The 15,931-nt window shown below is 53.1% G+C and overlaps 1 protein-coding gene across 1 annotated transcript in view; it reads right to left on the bottom strand.

Moving 5' to 3' along the window:
- Positions 1–15,931, bottom strand: part of Myo15b (myosin XVB) — a 34,693-nt gene that overhangs the window by 14,351 nt on the left and 4,411 nt on the right. The window contains exons 6-24 of the mRNA NM_001384233.1: positions 15,462–15,565; positions 15,043–15,328; positions 14,775–14,936; positions 13,621–13,734; positions 13,473–13,531; positions 13,268–13,400; positions 11,941–12,036; positions 11,591–11,722; positions 8,667–8,792; positions 7,052–7,129; positions 6,741–6,856; positions 6,592–6,637; positions 6,342–6,466; positions 4,746–4,863; positions 4,347–4,510; positions 1,174–1,267; positions 561–588; positions 289–311; positions 112–169 (exon numbers count right to left, since the gene is read on the bottom strand). Of these exons, the coding sequence (NP_001371162.1) occupies positions 112–169; positions 289–311; positions 561–588; positions 1,174–1,267; positions 4,347–4,510; positions 4,746–4,863; positions 6,342–6,466; positions 6,592–6,637; positions 6,741–6,856; positions 7,052–7,129; positions 8,667–8,792; positions 11,591–11,722; positions 11,941–12,036; positions 13,268–13,400; positions 13,473–13,531; positions 13,621–13,734; positions 14,775–14,936; positions 15,043–15,328; positions 15,462–15,565 (2,062 nt within the window). The remainder of the gene's footprint in view (positions 1–111; positions 170–288; positions 312–560; positions 589–1,173; positions 1,268–4,346; positions 4,511–4,745; positions 4,864–6,341; positions 6,467–6,591; positions 6,638–6,740; positions 6,857–7,051; positions 7,130–8,666; positions 8,793–11,590; positions 11,723–11,940; positions 12,037–13,267; positions 13,401–13,472; positions 13,532–13,620; positions 13,735–14,774; positions 14,937–15,042; positions 15,329–15,461; positions 15,566–15,931) is intronic.

Here is a 15,931-nt window from a genome sequence, read left to right as displayed (position 1 = left end):
CTCCTCCCATCAGGTTGGCAGAGTGCCGGTGAGTGGCTCAGGGAAAGAGGCAGGTGTGGTAGGCCAGCTGAGCAGCAGAAGGGACCCCATCTCTACACTAAGAGGACTCACCTTCCGCCCTCTCCAGCAGAGTAGCCAGCTGGGCGGGGATCTCTAAGCGACCCAGGTCCTGGTGGAGTGAATCAATGATCAGGAACTAAAGGACAGCCGAGAAGGACTGGGCACACCCCCTCCCCAAATCTCCAGAATGACAGCTGTCCCTAAAGAACAAGGATGCATCCTGGAAACAGATGGTCGGGTTTCCAGAGCCTCTGAGGAAAACCGAGAGAGTCCCAATCTTCTGCTGAGGTGGCACACAAGGGACAGTTTGGCATCCTACGTGCCATACTCTTCCCCATACTATGCCAGGCTGACACCACACAGGACCCCCACCCCACCCCACCTCCCGCACCCGCTTCCAAGATCACTCACCATATTTGACACTTTCCCCCAGGGCTCCCCGCTGTGCGGGCCAGGGGCACACTGTGGGAGAGATCCAGCAAGAGTTGATGCCCCCACACCACTAGCAGCCCATCCCCAACTCAGCAGCTCAGTGTCCCCTCTTGTCCCCAGGAGACAGGATGGTAGCGAGAGAATGTCATAGACCCAGAGGGTGCCACCACCCGACCTCACCTACCCCCCTACCCCCTCTCCAATCTCACCGTCACCAGGCTGTGGATGTCACTGCCTGTCTGCTAGGGCACCAGGAAGAGGTAAAGAAGAAGGGGACAAATGGTCTCAGGGGACAAAGTCCAGCCAGGGAGGAGCCAGGGAGGGGGGCAGAATGTGGGCATTGACCTTTGAGCAGCTTTTATGGCGTTCACATAGGAGTCATCAGGCAAGAGGGAGAGTAGAAGAGGCCTCAGGGGCCTGGAGGGAACAGAAGGAACTGGGGCTAAAAGGGGGAGTCAGGCCTGGGGGGAACGGTGCAGGGAGGAGCAAGAGGAAGCCAGACAACAGCCACAGGGCCCCAGCCGGAACAGGAAATGGAGATAGTCAGTAAGCAGTGGGCTCACAGATTTCAGACCCAGCAAGTTGAGGCTGTTAGGATTCTGCCCACTTGGCCAGCCAAGGTCACCTGGCTCCCATCCTGAGCTTCCCCACAATCCATGAACACTTCTAAACCCCTCATACCCGTAGCTTCTGTCGTCTCCGGAGCAGGGGCCGGGCCACTAGGAGAATGGTGTTCAGCTGTCCCAGAGCTGACCTCCGCTGGAGATATCGCTTCCTGGAGGCCATAGGAGCAACGTTGGGGAGGGTGGGACCCGAAACTTAAGCTTCTGCCCTGGTACCTGAACCCTTTCTAAACCTAGACCGTAGTGTGAAAATGGACCCTGGATCGGTGAAACCCCTGATGTTCAACAGTAATGTTCAAAGAACAGAATGCTACGGGGAACCAGGAAATATTTTGTTCTCAGACTGTTTCACTATGAAGACCAGCCTGGCCCTGAACCTGCCTCTGCCCGCTGAGTGCTACGAGTATAGAGGCATGTGCTGCCACTGCTAGCTTTTAGGATTTCTGTTTTTAATTATGCATATGTGTGTGTGGGGGTCTATGTGCATGTGCATGCAGGATTCATAGATGGCCAGAAGAGGGCGTCAGATCTCTGGGCTTGGAGTTAGAGGCAGTTAAGGTCTCCTGACCTAGGTGTTAGGAACTCGTCTCTGGTCCTCTGCAGGAACAACGAATGCTCTTAGCTACTGAGCCATGTCTCTAGCCCCCTAAATTTTATTTACTGATCTCATAGCTGGGAAATTCTCAAAGATATTCTGTTTGCATGTTCCTTCTTCGGACCTCCAAGGGCTCCAGGCATACATGTGGTACACAGACATGTGTTCACAGCACTTATACACATACAATAAATAAATAAATAAATAAATAAATAAATAAATAAATAAAAATAAGTCTCAGAGCCAGGAGGATGACTTAGTTGGCAAAGAGCTTGCTGCACACACATGAGGAGCTGAGCTCCAGATAAGACAGCTCATTAGTGACCTCAGTGTCTGTCACCTCAGAGCCAAGGGTAAAGGCAGACAGATGCTTGGAGCTCACTGGATACCCAGACTAGCCGAGTCAGCGAATTCTAGGTCCAGTCTCACGAAAGAAAGAAAGGGAGGAAGAAAGGAAGAAAGGATAGATAGACAGACAGACAGACAGAGAAAGAGCAAGGTATTGTGGCCTTTAATCCTAGCACTTGGAGGCAGAGGCAGGAGGATTTCAGTGAATTCAAGGCTAACATGGCCTACAAGTAGTTTATAGATGGCCTGGGCTACAAAGTGAGACCAGAAAGAAAGAAAGAAAGAAAGAAAGAAAGAAAGAAAGAAAGAAAGAAAGAAAGAAAGAAAGAAAGAAAGAAAGAAAGAAAAAAAGAGAAGGAAACAAACAAAGATTGAGAACAAACAACCAGGGAAGAGAGAACTCTGATCTCCACACTCATGTGCACACTTGAGTCCACACCAGCAGGCACATTTCCACATTCACATATGCACACATACATGAACATGTACACACAGAGACCACACACACACACACACACACACACACACATCCATCAGGATTGGAAGTATGTCACAGCTCACTTGCAGAGTCCTCCCCAGCATGAAAATTCAATCCATTGATCAAACAACCCAGCAGTCTGTCTAGAACTTTCACGCATCAGAGGATGGTACAAAGGAGCTAAGAAGACAATGCTCAGAATAGAAAACCTCCAAGTCACACGCTTAATGGTGGCCAGATATCCAGAACACATGGAGAATTCTTGCAGCTTATGAACAGAGACAGGGGAGGGTGGGAGAGGTGGCTCGGTGGTCAAGAGCACCTGCTTTTGCAGCAGACTGTGATTCAGTTCTTGGCACCCACATAATGGTTCACAACTATAACCCTGGCACCAGGGAAGCTGATGCCCTCTTTTAAACACCGTGGGTACTAGGCACATACACAGAGCATATACATACATGCAGGCAATGCCCATGCCCATAAAGGAAAATGGAAGCCAGTAAGAGAGCTGTGTGTGGTGGATGTCCATAGTTCCAGTGCTCAGGAGGCTGAGGCAGGAGGATGGTTATGAGTCCATGGCCAGCCTGGGCTACACAGTAAGATCCTGTCTCAGGAGCAACCAAACAAGAGCCTGGAGAACTCGCTGCTCCTACAGAGGACCTGGGTTCCCCGTGCTTACGTGGCGGCTCACACCCATCTGAAACTCTAGCTCCACTCCCTTCTTTGAACTTCCAAGAACACTGCATACACACACTGCACACACATTCAAGAAAAGCTCTCATAGCACATAAAACAAAATATACTTTTTCCTAGGCAGTGGTGTCGCATACTTTTAATCCCAGCACTTGGGAGGCAGAGGCAGGCAGATTTCTGAGTTCGAGGCCAGCCTGGTCTACAGAGTGAGTTCCAGGACAGCCAGGGCTACACAGAGAAACTCTGTCTCAAAAAAATAACAACAACAGCAACAGCAAACCCAGAAAACCCAATAGATGCTTCTAACAGCCATGCCCATAAGGGATGGGAGCGACCCACGCAGCCATCAGTAAGAACCTGTGACTCGGAACAGGGGAACATTATTCTGCCACAGAAAGCAAACGAGGTTCTGATCCACACTATGAAACAAATTCTGGAGGCACTAAAAGCTAGGTAAATTAGGCCAAGCATAAAGGGAACAGGCCTGTAAGATGGCTTACAGGAAACACTTAGCATAGGCAAATCTAGAGCCAGAGAACACACTGGGGGTTACTAGAAGCTGGTGGCTATGTGGGGAGTCGGGAGCTGTGCCTCAGCTTATGTAGTGACAGTGTTTGGGGGCACAGATAGCAGTGCTGGGTGATGGTGGTACATGCCTTTGATCCCAGCACTCTGGGGAGGGGGGAGAGGCATTGATAGGTGGATCTCTGTGAGTTTGAGCCCAGCCTGGTCTACAAAGCAAGTTCCAGGACAGCCAGGACTGTTACACAGAGAAACCAAGTGTCAAAAACAATCAAAAGATAGTAGTGATGGTTGCCTGTGATGGTGTTCCTCAAGGTGGTGCTTGCTTCATCTTATTCTCAGCTCTCAGGTTCACCTGAGGTCAATAGCAGCATTACTTTCCGAATCTGACCCCTCCCCTGCAGCTAGTCCGGGAAGCCAAATCCCTGCATCTGGCCGGGATGGACAGAGTACCTGCTGGATGCCGGGTGTGTGGTGGTGGGTGGATATAATCTCAGATCCAGAAGGTTGAGGCAGGAGGATCATGGGTTTGAAGCCAGCCTGGGCTCCCCAGCCTCACCTTCCCGCTTTGGTTCTGGCTCCAGAACCTGCTCACCTGGCCTGGAGCCCACGCACACGAGCCTGCATCCGGGGCAGGAGACGGAGGCGCTGCCGGGTGATACAGGCTCGGAGGCCACGGTGCAGAGTGAGCAGGGCCTGTGAGCGCCGCTGAGCCCACAGCTGTTCTAGCTGCTGCCAGCCCTGTTCCTGCAGCAGGACCTGTGGGCAGAGGCAGGCTTCGGGAGGTAGGGGATGAGGGTGGGATGGGGGGGGGGAGTGGGAGGATTTGGGAAGCAGACAGGACATGCCTGCTCTTCTCCTCTGGTATCAGCCTCCCCACATCTAGTCACACACTCTATTCTAGGGGCCCCAGGGTAGCCTGGCAGCTAGCTCCCATAGCCCAGTAGGCTCTCTCCTTTTCATGCATGCCTGTCCCCCATGCACTCACACACACCTGGGTGACTCCAAGATGATACAGCGGTGACTCTGCCCCCAGCACTTCACTGAGGATGGCACCACACCTCTCCTGGTCAGAGGCAGCTTTCTGTCTCCCTGACCCCAGGGCATGGAACCTGTTCAAAAGGCACAGAGTTGAGTTCAGAAGAGCAAAGACAGTTTGTTTTGTTGTTGTTGTTGTGTTGTTTTGTTTTGTTTTAAGACACTTGATTGACACCTGAATGCAAACCCATTGATAATTACTCAATTTCTGGGTCAATCAGCAGCTTGAGAAATCCTGCATCCTAGTTTCTCCAGAGCTGGAGAGATGGCTCAGCGGTTAGGAGCACTCATGGCCCTTGCAAAGGACACAGGTTCAGTTCCCAGCACGCGTGACTCAACTTACAAGCTACAGTTCTAGGGGATCCAACTCCCTGTTCTGTTCTGGCCTGGATAAGTGCCAGCATGCTCATGGTGCATGGGCATATAACTCTCTCTCTCTCTCTCTCTCTCTGTCTGTCTGTCTCTCTCTCTCTCTCACACACACACACACACAAATAAACCTAACAAAACACAAGTCTCTTTCCAGCTGTTTCTAGGGCATGTCATGTTGACATAGAGCCAGGCAGGGCGCTGACTTCCGGCAGGGGCAGGGCAGGTGAGCCCGATGTTCTGGAGAAGGGGCAGGTAGATGGTGCCATGAGGCCAGGCAAGGCTAGAGAAGCAAGAGGCGTGGCTCTCTGGGATGCTATACACTAACACGGGGTCGGGGTCAACGCAGGTCTGCAGAGGGCAGGGCAGGGCAGGCCAGGCCAGGGCAGGGCAGAACAGCAGGGCAGGTCATCAACAGACCCAGCCAAGGCTGGGAAGAGTGTCCTCCTCCATCCAGAGCTCAGAGCTTCCTGGAAGAGGTGACAGCCAGTGACTTGGCAACTGTCCCAGGGCAAGGACAGCACCTTCTCACCTGTGACCTGTCATTCCCCAGCTCAAGGACAAACACAGACTACACTCATCTACTGCCTGCTTTGGGCTCCACCCCTCAGCCAGGCTGTCCCAGGATAAGGCAGTCACAGGCAAGGGGTGACTAGATCCCTGAGGGGAGGCCTCAGAGGGTGGCGAGAGGTGGTCCAAGCTAAGGCCCAAATAGACCTCACATTCAGTCACCAGCTTCCCGGACACCTCTGAGCTCTCCCTCAAAGGCTGCTGCACCCTCACTGTCCCCACAACCATGACAGGCCTGCTCCTCATGGCTGCCCCTGCGCCTGCCATCCCTTATCAATTCTGAAAGGCTCTGCTAACTGCGCTCCTCACTGATTCAGTCACATGATCCTGGCTGTGTTCAACCGGCCGCATGGTAAGGTCCCAGGGCAGGCAGAGCCCAACTCATCTCTAGCAGGACATTAGCTCTGAGGAGATGAGGCCAATATAGAAAGGAGTGTGAGCATGCATGTGTGAGCGAGCATGTGTGAGCATGTGTGAGCGTGCATGTATGTAAGGAATGGTGAAGGGAAGACTGTTGAATATCAGGCACACAGTCTCTTCTCTGTCAGGACCACCTACCTGGGACTGTCCCCTGTGCGGTGTTGGCTTCTGCTGCCTCACCATGGAATCTTACCTTGCCAGAAAGACTTGGAAGGACACTCGCACGGGGAAGTGGGTACTCCGGGTGCCTATGATCTCCAGGATGCCAGCCTGACGCAGCTGCTCTGCCACATGCCCCACGTCCAAGAGGCCTGGGATCTGGGAGCCAGAGACACAGCCAAGGAGAGCTGGAGTCCGGAACAGGGCTTTGAGGAGAGGGTCCCAGAGGAGGGGAGGGGCGGAGGACGGCACGGCAGGGGTGGAGTTGGAGAAAGAGGGCTCACCTTTCCAGGGGTGGGATTGAGACAGTGGATGACGTAGACATGGCCCCTGCTGAGTGGAAAGGGGACAGTCACCGAGCAGGACAGTAGTCATAGATCCCACTTCCCTCCATCCCATCCTCTGGGGTCCAGTGGAGGGACGCAGTTCTCACCTGCCTAGCCGAGCTAGCAAGTCACCCAGGGTCTGCTGGAATCGAGAGGCCAATGTGGGTTTGTTTTGCTCAGTCCCAGCCTGGGGCTCTGCTTCTTGGAACAGGCTGCCCATGAGCTGTGCAGGGTGAGATGGGTCTCAGCTGTTTCCATCCCGGGCCTGTCTACCCACCACATGGCCCCCCAGGAGCAGGCTGCCCTAAACACGGAAACCCACCCACCCACACACACCACACACACTCATTCCTCCATCCAGCCGTCAAGGACTAGCCCCGCAAAGCTCTCTGTGCACCTGAAAGGAAGGCTAGGTCACCTGCAGCTGGCTCTGCCTGAGCATCTCCAGCACAGCGGGGTCCAGGTGGCCCCTGTTTCTGTTTATGAACTTGTGCACCTGCAAGAGAGGAGGCCATGGTCCTCTTCCAGGGCCCGTGCTGTAGACCAGCTTCCTACCGCAGAGAAAAGTCTCCTCCACTCTCTGCTCTTCAGGATTCTCTTGGTTATCCTCATGCCTTTCTCCACAGAAAACTCAGGATGGTTTGCCTCTCTCTTTTCTTTCTTTCTTTAAGACAGGGTTTCTCTGTATAGCCCTGGCTGTCCTAGAGCTCCCTCTGTAGACCAAGCTGGCCTTGAACTCAGAGACTAGCCTGCTTCTGCTGGAATTAAAGGCGTGGACACTTGACTGTTTCTTCATTTGTAATCAAAACCCAATCTCAGGGACAGGACTGTGGCACAGCTGGAGGAGCCTGGGCCTACCGTGCCCAAGGCCCAGGTTCTGAGTCCCAGCACTAACCCTAACCCGAGTTCAGCCTAACCCTGAACGGGGCACGGGTGTTACACACAGGTGCTACACACAGGTGTTACACACAGGTGCTACACACAGGTGCTACACACAGGTGTTACACACAGGTGCTACACACAGGTGCTACACACAGGTGTTACACACCTGCAGTCCCACTGCTTGGGGTCGGGGGACGGGGGCAAAAGGATCAGAAATGTGAGGTCATCCCTGGCCACAAAGAAAATTAAAGACTGGATGAGCCAAAATGAGACCCTGTCTCAAAACCTAAAACAAGAGCTAGGGGCGTGGCTCAAGTCTTTAATTGGAGCAAGTTGGGAGGCAGAGACAGGAGGATCTCTGAGTTTGAGACCAGGCAGTAGTGAGATCCAGGACAGCCAGGGATACACAGAGAAACTCTGTCTCAAAAACAAACAAGCAAGCAAACTATAAAACACCAAGGCATAATTTTTAAAAAGATGATGACGACTTGGGGCTGCAGAGGTGGCTCCACAGTTGAGCACTGGCCGCTCTTTTCGAGGATCTGGGTTCGATTCCCAGCACCCACATAGCACATCCCATCCTACACTCACCCCAGCCCCAGAGAATCTGATGCTCTCTGATGGCATCTGAGGGCACCCGGCACACTCATGATGCACAGACTCATGCAGGCAAAACTCTCCTACCCAAAGAGTTTTTAAAACGGGGAGGGACAGATGAGATGTTAAGGGACAGATGAGATGGCTCAGTGGTTAAGAGAGCAAACTGCACAGTAAAATGGGCCAGTAAGACACCTGCTGCTGAGTCTGAGGACCCAAGTTCAAGCCCAGCTAGTCACACCATGGAAGAAGAAAACCAACCCCCAGAAGTTGTCCTCTGACCTCCACATATATACACACACGCACCCTTCCCCCACCTCATTAACTAAAAACAAATGTAAAAAAAAAAAAATCCAGCATGGATGGGAGGGGCTCTCAAGGCCCCATCCTTAGCTAAGGAGCTATTAAAAAATAACACTCAGAAGTGGGTGTGGCCTGAGGCTCTCATGGAGATACGGTGCCACTTCTGGTAGGTGACTCAGCTTGGGAGGGGCAGACACTACGATGACACGGCCTTGATGATTCACCTGCATTCTTTGTCTGAGGGCAGATACCTGGTAGGTGACAGTCCCAGCGTAGTGCCGCACCGTGAAGATTGGCAGGGGCAGCTGAGGCTTGGCGTAGCTGGGGTGGTCACCATGGTGATAGTGGCACTTCTGGAGGAAGGTGTGGTCTGTGGCCTGGTAAGGAAGGAGCCACACTTTCTCAGGTCCTGTACACACTTACTGTTCCCTGAATTCACCCCGTTCCTTCCTGAAGACCGCAGCCCCACACAACCTAGACATGGGGACATTTGTCTCCCCAGATCTCTTCCTCAGACTGAGGGAGTCAGCTTGGCCTGCAGCAGAATCCCTACAGTGTGTTCCCTTCATCCTTTTGAACAGCCAGGTCCTATTTGAGAAGGTCAGGGTCACCTCAGGCCCAGGAGCCACCTCCACCAAGCCCTAGATGTGATATTTCTGAGGAAGTCTGAAGGAGTTAAAGAAGACATAGTTGGAGGCTTTGAGACAGAGGTCAAAACTGTTCCAGCCACACCCTCTCCACAAGCTGTCACAGGTCACTTTAACCTAAGGGGTGGGAAAAAACACTGGCTGTAGCCAGGCGTGGTGGTGCACGCCTTTAATCCCAGCACTTGGGAGGCAGAGGCAGTCGGATTTCTGAGTTCGAGGCCAGCCTGGCCTACAGAGTGAATTCCAGGACAGCCAGGGCTACACAGAGAAACCCTGTCTCGGAAACAAACAAACAAACAAACAAACACTGGCTATTCTGCTAGAGTATCCAGGTTCAGTTCCCAGTCCTTACATGGATGGTGGTTCCCAGTTGTAACTCCAGTCCCAGGGGATCCAATGCCCTTTTCTGGCCTCCCCAGGACCACACATGTTACTCAGACAAATGCAAAAAATCAAAACACCCATATTCGTAAAACAGATTTAAAAAAAAAAATGTGAATCAAGGACTTGAGAAACACCTGTGAGGGGTTTCTCTTATTTGGTTTTGGGGACAGTTCCCTATGATGACCAGGCTGGCTTTGAATTCACACTGATCCCCCTGTCTCTGCACCCAGAACGCTGGGGATTAAAGGCTGGATTAAAGATACCGGGCACCACCATTCCTGGCTGGCTTGAGATACAGTCCCTTTTGGCCGGGCTAGCCTCCAACTCCATATGTAGCTGAGGATGGCCCTCCTCACCTCTACCTCTAGACTGCTGGGACCACGGGTGCACACCCTCTGTCACAATCCCTCCTCAGGGGAAGAGCGGCAATGGCCGCGTCCCAGTGTATGCTCCTGTCTTACCACAGATGCATGGATGAAGCCCTCTCCCCTGGTCTTCCCTGGCCTGCAAATGTTACTTATTCCCCAGGCCACGTGCCGTGAGGGCCAAGATCTTGTGACCCACTCCACTCCTCTGTGGGGGAATGTAAACAATCCACAGTCCACCTGGGGATGAGCTTTTGCAAGGAGGCACAGCTGAACCCCCAAAACTTCATGCTTTGGCTTGGGTTGTTCTGTAGAACAGCATTACCACACCTGATTTTATACCGTGCTGGGGATCGAACCTAGGGCTCTGTGCCCGCTAGGCAAGCCCTCCTCCTCCTGAGCCATATCACCATCCCAGGGTCACTTTATTTTTGGTGTCTACCCTGCAACCTCGGTTCCCATGTAAAGTCTGGGTCCTATACATGTTCCTGTGACTCCACAAAGCTGTCCACCAGGCATCTGGGATTCTTATTTATTTATTTTGGAAAATGGGGTTTCATATACCAGATTAGTCTGGGATGTACTGCCTAGCTCAGCCTGGTCTGTCTGTCCTTCCTTCCTTCCTTCCTTCCTTCCTTCCTTCCTTCCTTTCCTTGTTGTTTTGAGAAAGGGTCTCTCTGTGTATATACTAGAACTTGCTCTATAGACCAGGCTGGCCTTGACATCTCAGAGATCCTCCTGTCTCTGCTTCCCAAATGCTAGGACTAAAGGCGTGTGCCACCATGCCTAGCCTAAGTTTTTTTTTATAAATTAGTTACTTTTTAGATTTATTTCCTTTTTAATGTGTGCATGTGCTTTGCCTGCATGTCTGTATTTGCCCCACATGTGTAGCTGATGGTCACGGAAGTCAGAAGAGGTCATCAGATCTCCTGAAACTGGAGTTATAGTAATGGTTGTGAGACACCATGTGGATGCTGAGATTTGAACCTGGGTCCTCTGCTCTTACCCTCTAAGCCATCTCTCCAGCCCTTGCCATTTCTTTCCCACTCTCCTGGGCTCGAGGAAGGAAAGAACTTAATCTTTTGTCTCGGACCTTTCCCTTCAGAATGGTCCCCACACACAAATCCATCCCTCAGTGCCAGTACGCCTCAGGTAGAGCTGGAGCTCTCAGACAGGCCCAGCCGCTGGCAGCTCGGTCTAAAGTAGAGGAGAGGTAAAGCCGCACCAATGGCACCTGACAATCAACACTGTCTGCTCTCTCCAGGAGTTCAAATAGAAAGAGGCAGGCGCTGATGTGTAACAGGGGATGTTTACACATGACAGCCACTTGCCAATCAATCCAAGAAGCATTTGTAGTGTGCTGCTGGCAGGGCATGCCTGTAATCCCAGCACTTGGGATGTGAAGGCACAAGGATCAGGAGTTCAAGGCCAGCCTAGACTACATATGTAACTTCCTGTCTCAGCAGCAGCAGCAGAGGAGGAGGAGCTTATGACCATCCTAACCCCAGTTCCAGAGGATCTGACATCCTCTTCTGATTTCCACGGTACCTCGCATGCACATGGCACACACACATACATATAGGCAAAACACCTGGACACATAAAATGAAATGTTTTTTAAGTGCTCTTCCCCTCCAATGCCTCTTCCCAGACTGTGCAGAACGCCATGTCTCTGACCCTATAGCCTGCTTGTCTCCCAGGAAGCCCTGCTCTCTTTATCCTGGCTACCTAGGTCCCCCATTCCTTATACCTGACCCTGAGTGTCACTGACTGCTCTTACCTGGGATAGCCAGGTCTGGGTGTCCAGGATGTTTAGAAGGCTATGGGGCTGGCCCACCAGGAGATCCAGGCAGGACTGCCTTGGAGGCTGGGGAATGGGCACCCACTTTAGCAGCTCCTGCTGGCACACCTCCTAGGAACAAGCAGTATTTGGTAACTAACAGCCCACATTTGTTGGGGCTGGGCAAGATCACAGAGCTGCACAGGAGAGTATCCTCCTGTATATATATGTAAAGGGAGGTTAAGGATGAAGTCCTTCCCGTCCACCATGGAAAGGGGGCTTTGGGGGGGGTCTTCCTGTGGTTACTTCAGCCTCTGTGTCACCTGCAACGTCTGAGCTCAGCTCCATACCTCCTCCTGGGCCAGCAGCTTCTGGCTGGAGAAGAGCTGCAGGCGCTCGCTGGCCAGATTGCTGCATAGCTGCTCTAAGCCATTCACCCGCAGTGCCTAGGGCAAGTGAACAAGAAAGGGGATCTGCACAGGAGGTGGGGGCCAGGCAAATAGGGCTGCCCCTCCCTTCCCCCCAGGACTCTCAAAGGATGATACCCCAGAGCTGAGGCTCCAGCCAAGAGGGACAAGTCAAAAGGAGTGCAGCCTATAGGCCATCGTGGATCTTAGCCATGCATCAGTCCTCCCTCCAGCTCCTTGCAGCCCTGCCCTCTGCTCCAATTATGAGCCTTTCGAGCTCTGATCACATCCATCCGGAGAGGGTCTGCAGGCACCCTTGATGGCACTCAGAATCCCATAGTCTCATGTTGCTGCCACCTCCAGGAAGCCTGCCAGCCTGCCTGCCTCTGGTGCCTCAGCACACAACCACAGGCCAGAAGACGTTAACATAGCTGTGCACACCCACAAAGGCACACCAGCACAGACCTGCATACAGCCCTTCCCTTCCAGAGCAAAGTAGTTGTTAATTTAAGCACACTCTAAGAAAGGCAGGACCCATGGGGGCAGTGATCAGTGCCCATCCAGGAACTGGGGGGTGGGGTGGGGGATATCCATGCTCAATTATTGTTAACGCTTCCCACAAAAGGGGGTAACACTTAGGAAAGGGGTGCACAGCTGTGACAGTTCTGGAAGATTTGAGAGCCCCCCCCTTCCTTCCTCCTTGTTATGTGGGAGGTGACAAACCCAGTCCAGGGTGGTGGCCATGTGTGTCTATAAAGCCAAGCAGGACAGAACTCTCAGAAGCAATGTCCCTGTAGAGGAGCAAGGCCTGCTGACACTGCCTACTGCACTGCTGGGGACACTGACCTCAGAAGGATTAATTAGCTGTGTAGGGTCACACAGCCAGCAAGGGACAGGATAAAGCAGATAGCGCTGGACTTGTGGTGGGCTCTAGCCCCTCCCAGAGGGAACCCAGGAGGGCTTCCAGGCTCAGCTGGTAAAGGCGCATGCATTGGAGTCCTTCTCTCCCTGCCCCCCCTCCTCCCAGGAGCATGCAGATGGAGTCAAGCAGACAGAGAGCCCCAGGATTCCCTGCCAGCCTTAACCAGACTCGAAAGACCCAAGACACAGGACCTGTTTCCTTTCCATCCCTACCCAGGGACACCTGACCAAGATTCCACTCAGTAGCCCCAGAAGGAGCCAGCAGAGACACAGGTCGGACAGGCAAGAGCGTAGGGAGGAGCTGGAATGAGATGGGCCTGCCTTGCCCCTCCCCCTCTCAAGGGGTGACCTCAAAGCCAAAGGCATCCACAACTGCAATGGTGGCCACACTGTCTGCCTCTCTCGGTGGGGACAGCCGTGCATTGATGTGCTTCAGAAGCCAGGTGAAGAGCCTTGTGTACAGGGTCTTGGCCAGGGCATCCCTGTGGGCACCATAAGTGAGCCTTGCCCGAGGAGCAACACACCTGGCTCCACTCTCCAATCCCCAAGGTTACCTGGCATCAATGGCACCTTCCACTGGCAGAGGTCTGGAGACCGGGCCGTAGGGTGTGTCCTGGAGACCAGAGAAATTCTCAGTATCAAGTCCATACTCCTGGTGCTCCAGGTTGCTCCTCCCACCTTCCCAGCACCCTCTGGGCTCACCATGACCCTCTTGGTGACTGCTCCCTCTAGGCGCTCTGGTGGTACCTGTAGCAGTCGGGCTGCCAGGTGGATTTCAGCCCAGCTGGACACAGCAGCCACCTCTTGGGACTCCCGCTGGACAGGAGGAACAGAAAGAGTTTTGTGCGGTGGCAACAGTCTCCAGACAGGGACAGGCAGGCCTTTGCTTGATCTAGCCAGCTGCCCTGTTACTCAAAGACCAGCAGCAGCCAGCTGTGGCGGTGCATGCTTTTAATCCCAGCACTTGGGAAACAGTGGAAAGTTCTCTGTGAGTTCAAAGTCAGCCTGAGCTAAGAGCATATGAGGTGCTCAGGACTGAGTGAGCCAGGCTCTGGGGCTGAAGGCCTTGAGTGTGAGTCCTGACTGTCTTTCTTAGCAGCTGAGCTGTTCTGACAAATCCGCTCCTCTCCGCGACCCTCTGCTGCTTATTGCTAGGGGGGAGCACTATCCCTAAGGGCACAGGGTTGCCATGAGAATTCAATTTTTTTTTAAAGACTTATTTATTTATTATATGTAAGTACACTGTAGCTGTCTTCAGTCACTCCAGAAGAGGGCGCCAGATCTCGTTACAGATGTGGTTGCTGGGATTTGAACTTTGAACCTTCGGAAGAGCAGTTGGTGCTCTTAACCACTGAGCCATCTCACCAGCCCGAGAATTCAATTTTGTTACTGTTTTTTAAAATGCCACAAGGTCTCCCCAGTGCTCATCAGTCAGCGGCTTCTTGGTTAGCTCCTGGTGCTCTTCTTAAGGGTTACAGGCGAGTACAAAAAGCAGCATGAGCCGGGCGTGGTGGCGCACGCCTTTAATCTCAGCACTCGGGAGGCAGAGGCAGGCGGATTTCTGAGTTCGAGGCCAGCCTGGTCTACAAAGTGAGTTCCAGGACAGCCAGGGCTATACAGAGAAACCCTGTCTCGAAAAAACCAAAAACAAACAAACAAACAAACAAACAAACAAAGCAGCATGAGGCAGGTGGGTGCTCACTGTCCTATGCAATAGGGGTCCGCCGGCTTTCAGGGGCAGCCCGGGGCTTTGTGGTTCTCCACACACAATGGCTTGGCGTCAGCATTGTCCCGACGGTGCAAACCATCACTGCCCGTCCCGTGCACTCCGTGTGCCTGCCCACAAGGGAGCCCACCTCTGAAGACGAGAAGCAGATGTTGCCCAGATGCAGGATGGTGGCCAGCACAGCCCAGACTGCAGTCAGCTCCTCTGCGCACAACCCTAGCCCCCTCAGGGCCTTCATCAGCTCTTTGAAGTCCTGAGCATCCTCCTTGCCCTGCAGCCTGCAGGCCCCGCCCTGCAGAGAGCAGCAGGTTTGTGGAGGGGCAATGCCCGGCATTCCACAGTGTCCTGAAAGCCATGGCTGAGTCTAGGCAAGCCATCTGTGAGAGCCTCTGCCCTACCTGGTTGAGGTAGTAGTAGGCCTCGGGTCCCTGCAGAGAGAGCTGCTCACGTTCCGTGGGGTCCAACCCTGCCAGCAGCTCATAAAAAACATGGAAGCTTCGCTCAGCCTGGGCCTTGGGTAGAGAAACTGGCTTGGTGGGGAGCAGGGCTTGAGGGCTATGCCCCGTTCTCTTTCCCACCTTCAGAGCTGGGGAAGGGGTGGGCAGGAGGCTGGTCATTACCTGAAACACTACTCTGGAGGTCTCAAGTAGATAGTGGGACACAGAGGCTCCTACAATAAGCCCCCTGTGGGTAAAAGAGGCAGGGTAGGTACCCCCAGGAGCACTTCTCTGAAGGGGCAATTCAGGGACTGAGGCAAAAGATAGTATCCCTGCTCCCATCCCAGGTGCCATTGAGCCCACTGGTTCCTGTCACTCACTGCTGCAGGCAGAGGCGGATCTCCTGGCCGAAGCGGCTGGCGTTGGCGTTGAGGATGGTCTTGGCATGGCCAAAGCTGCCGAGTACGGGTAGAATGTCCTCCAGCTGTATGAGGGTTTGGGAGACTCATGTGTTCTTAAGATGGCCTTGGTACCCACTGCCTACTGAGAGTTCTCTATACCGCTGGCTGTGTGGACCCTCAGGGAGTCAGTATTATCAGACCCCCACCCCCACCCCCCAGTTCAAAGGATTGAGGGTGTAGCTCAATTTGTAGAGTTACTACAGAGTGAGTCCCAGGGTTACACAGAAAGACCTTCATCTTAAAAAGAACAAAACCAACCACAATACAACACAAATAAAATAAAAAGGCCTAGCCCCACTCCCTTGCATTGAAAAACCTTGGGGTCTGATCTATGAGAAGCCACAGGCTTGGGGAAATGGCCTGAGAAATGGCCAGGTGCCTCCTGCCAG

This window comes from Mus musculus, chromosome 11 (assembly GCF_000001635.26).
Source record: "Mus musculus strain C57BL/6J chromosome 11, GRCm38.p6 C57BL/6J".
In the NCBI taxonomy this organism is placed as follows: Eukaryota; Metazoa; Chordata; class Mammalia; order Rodentia; family Muridae; genus Mus; species Mus musculus.
This window is presented reverse-complemented; position numbering and strand designations above follow the sequence as displayed.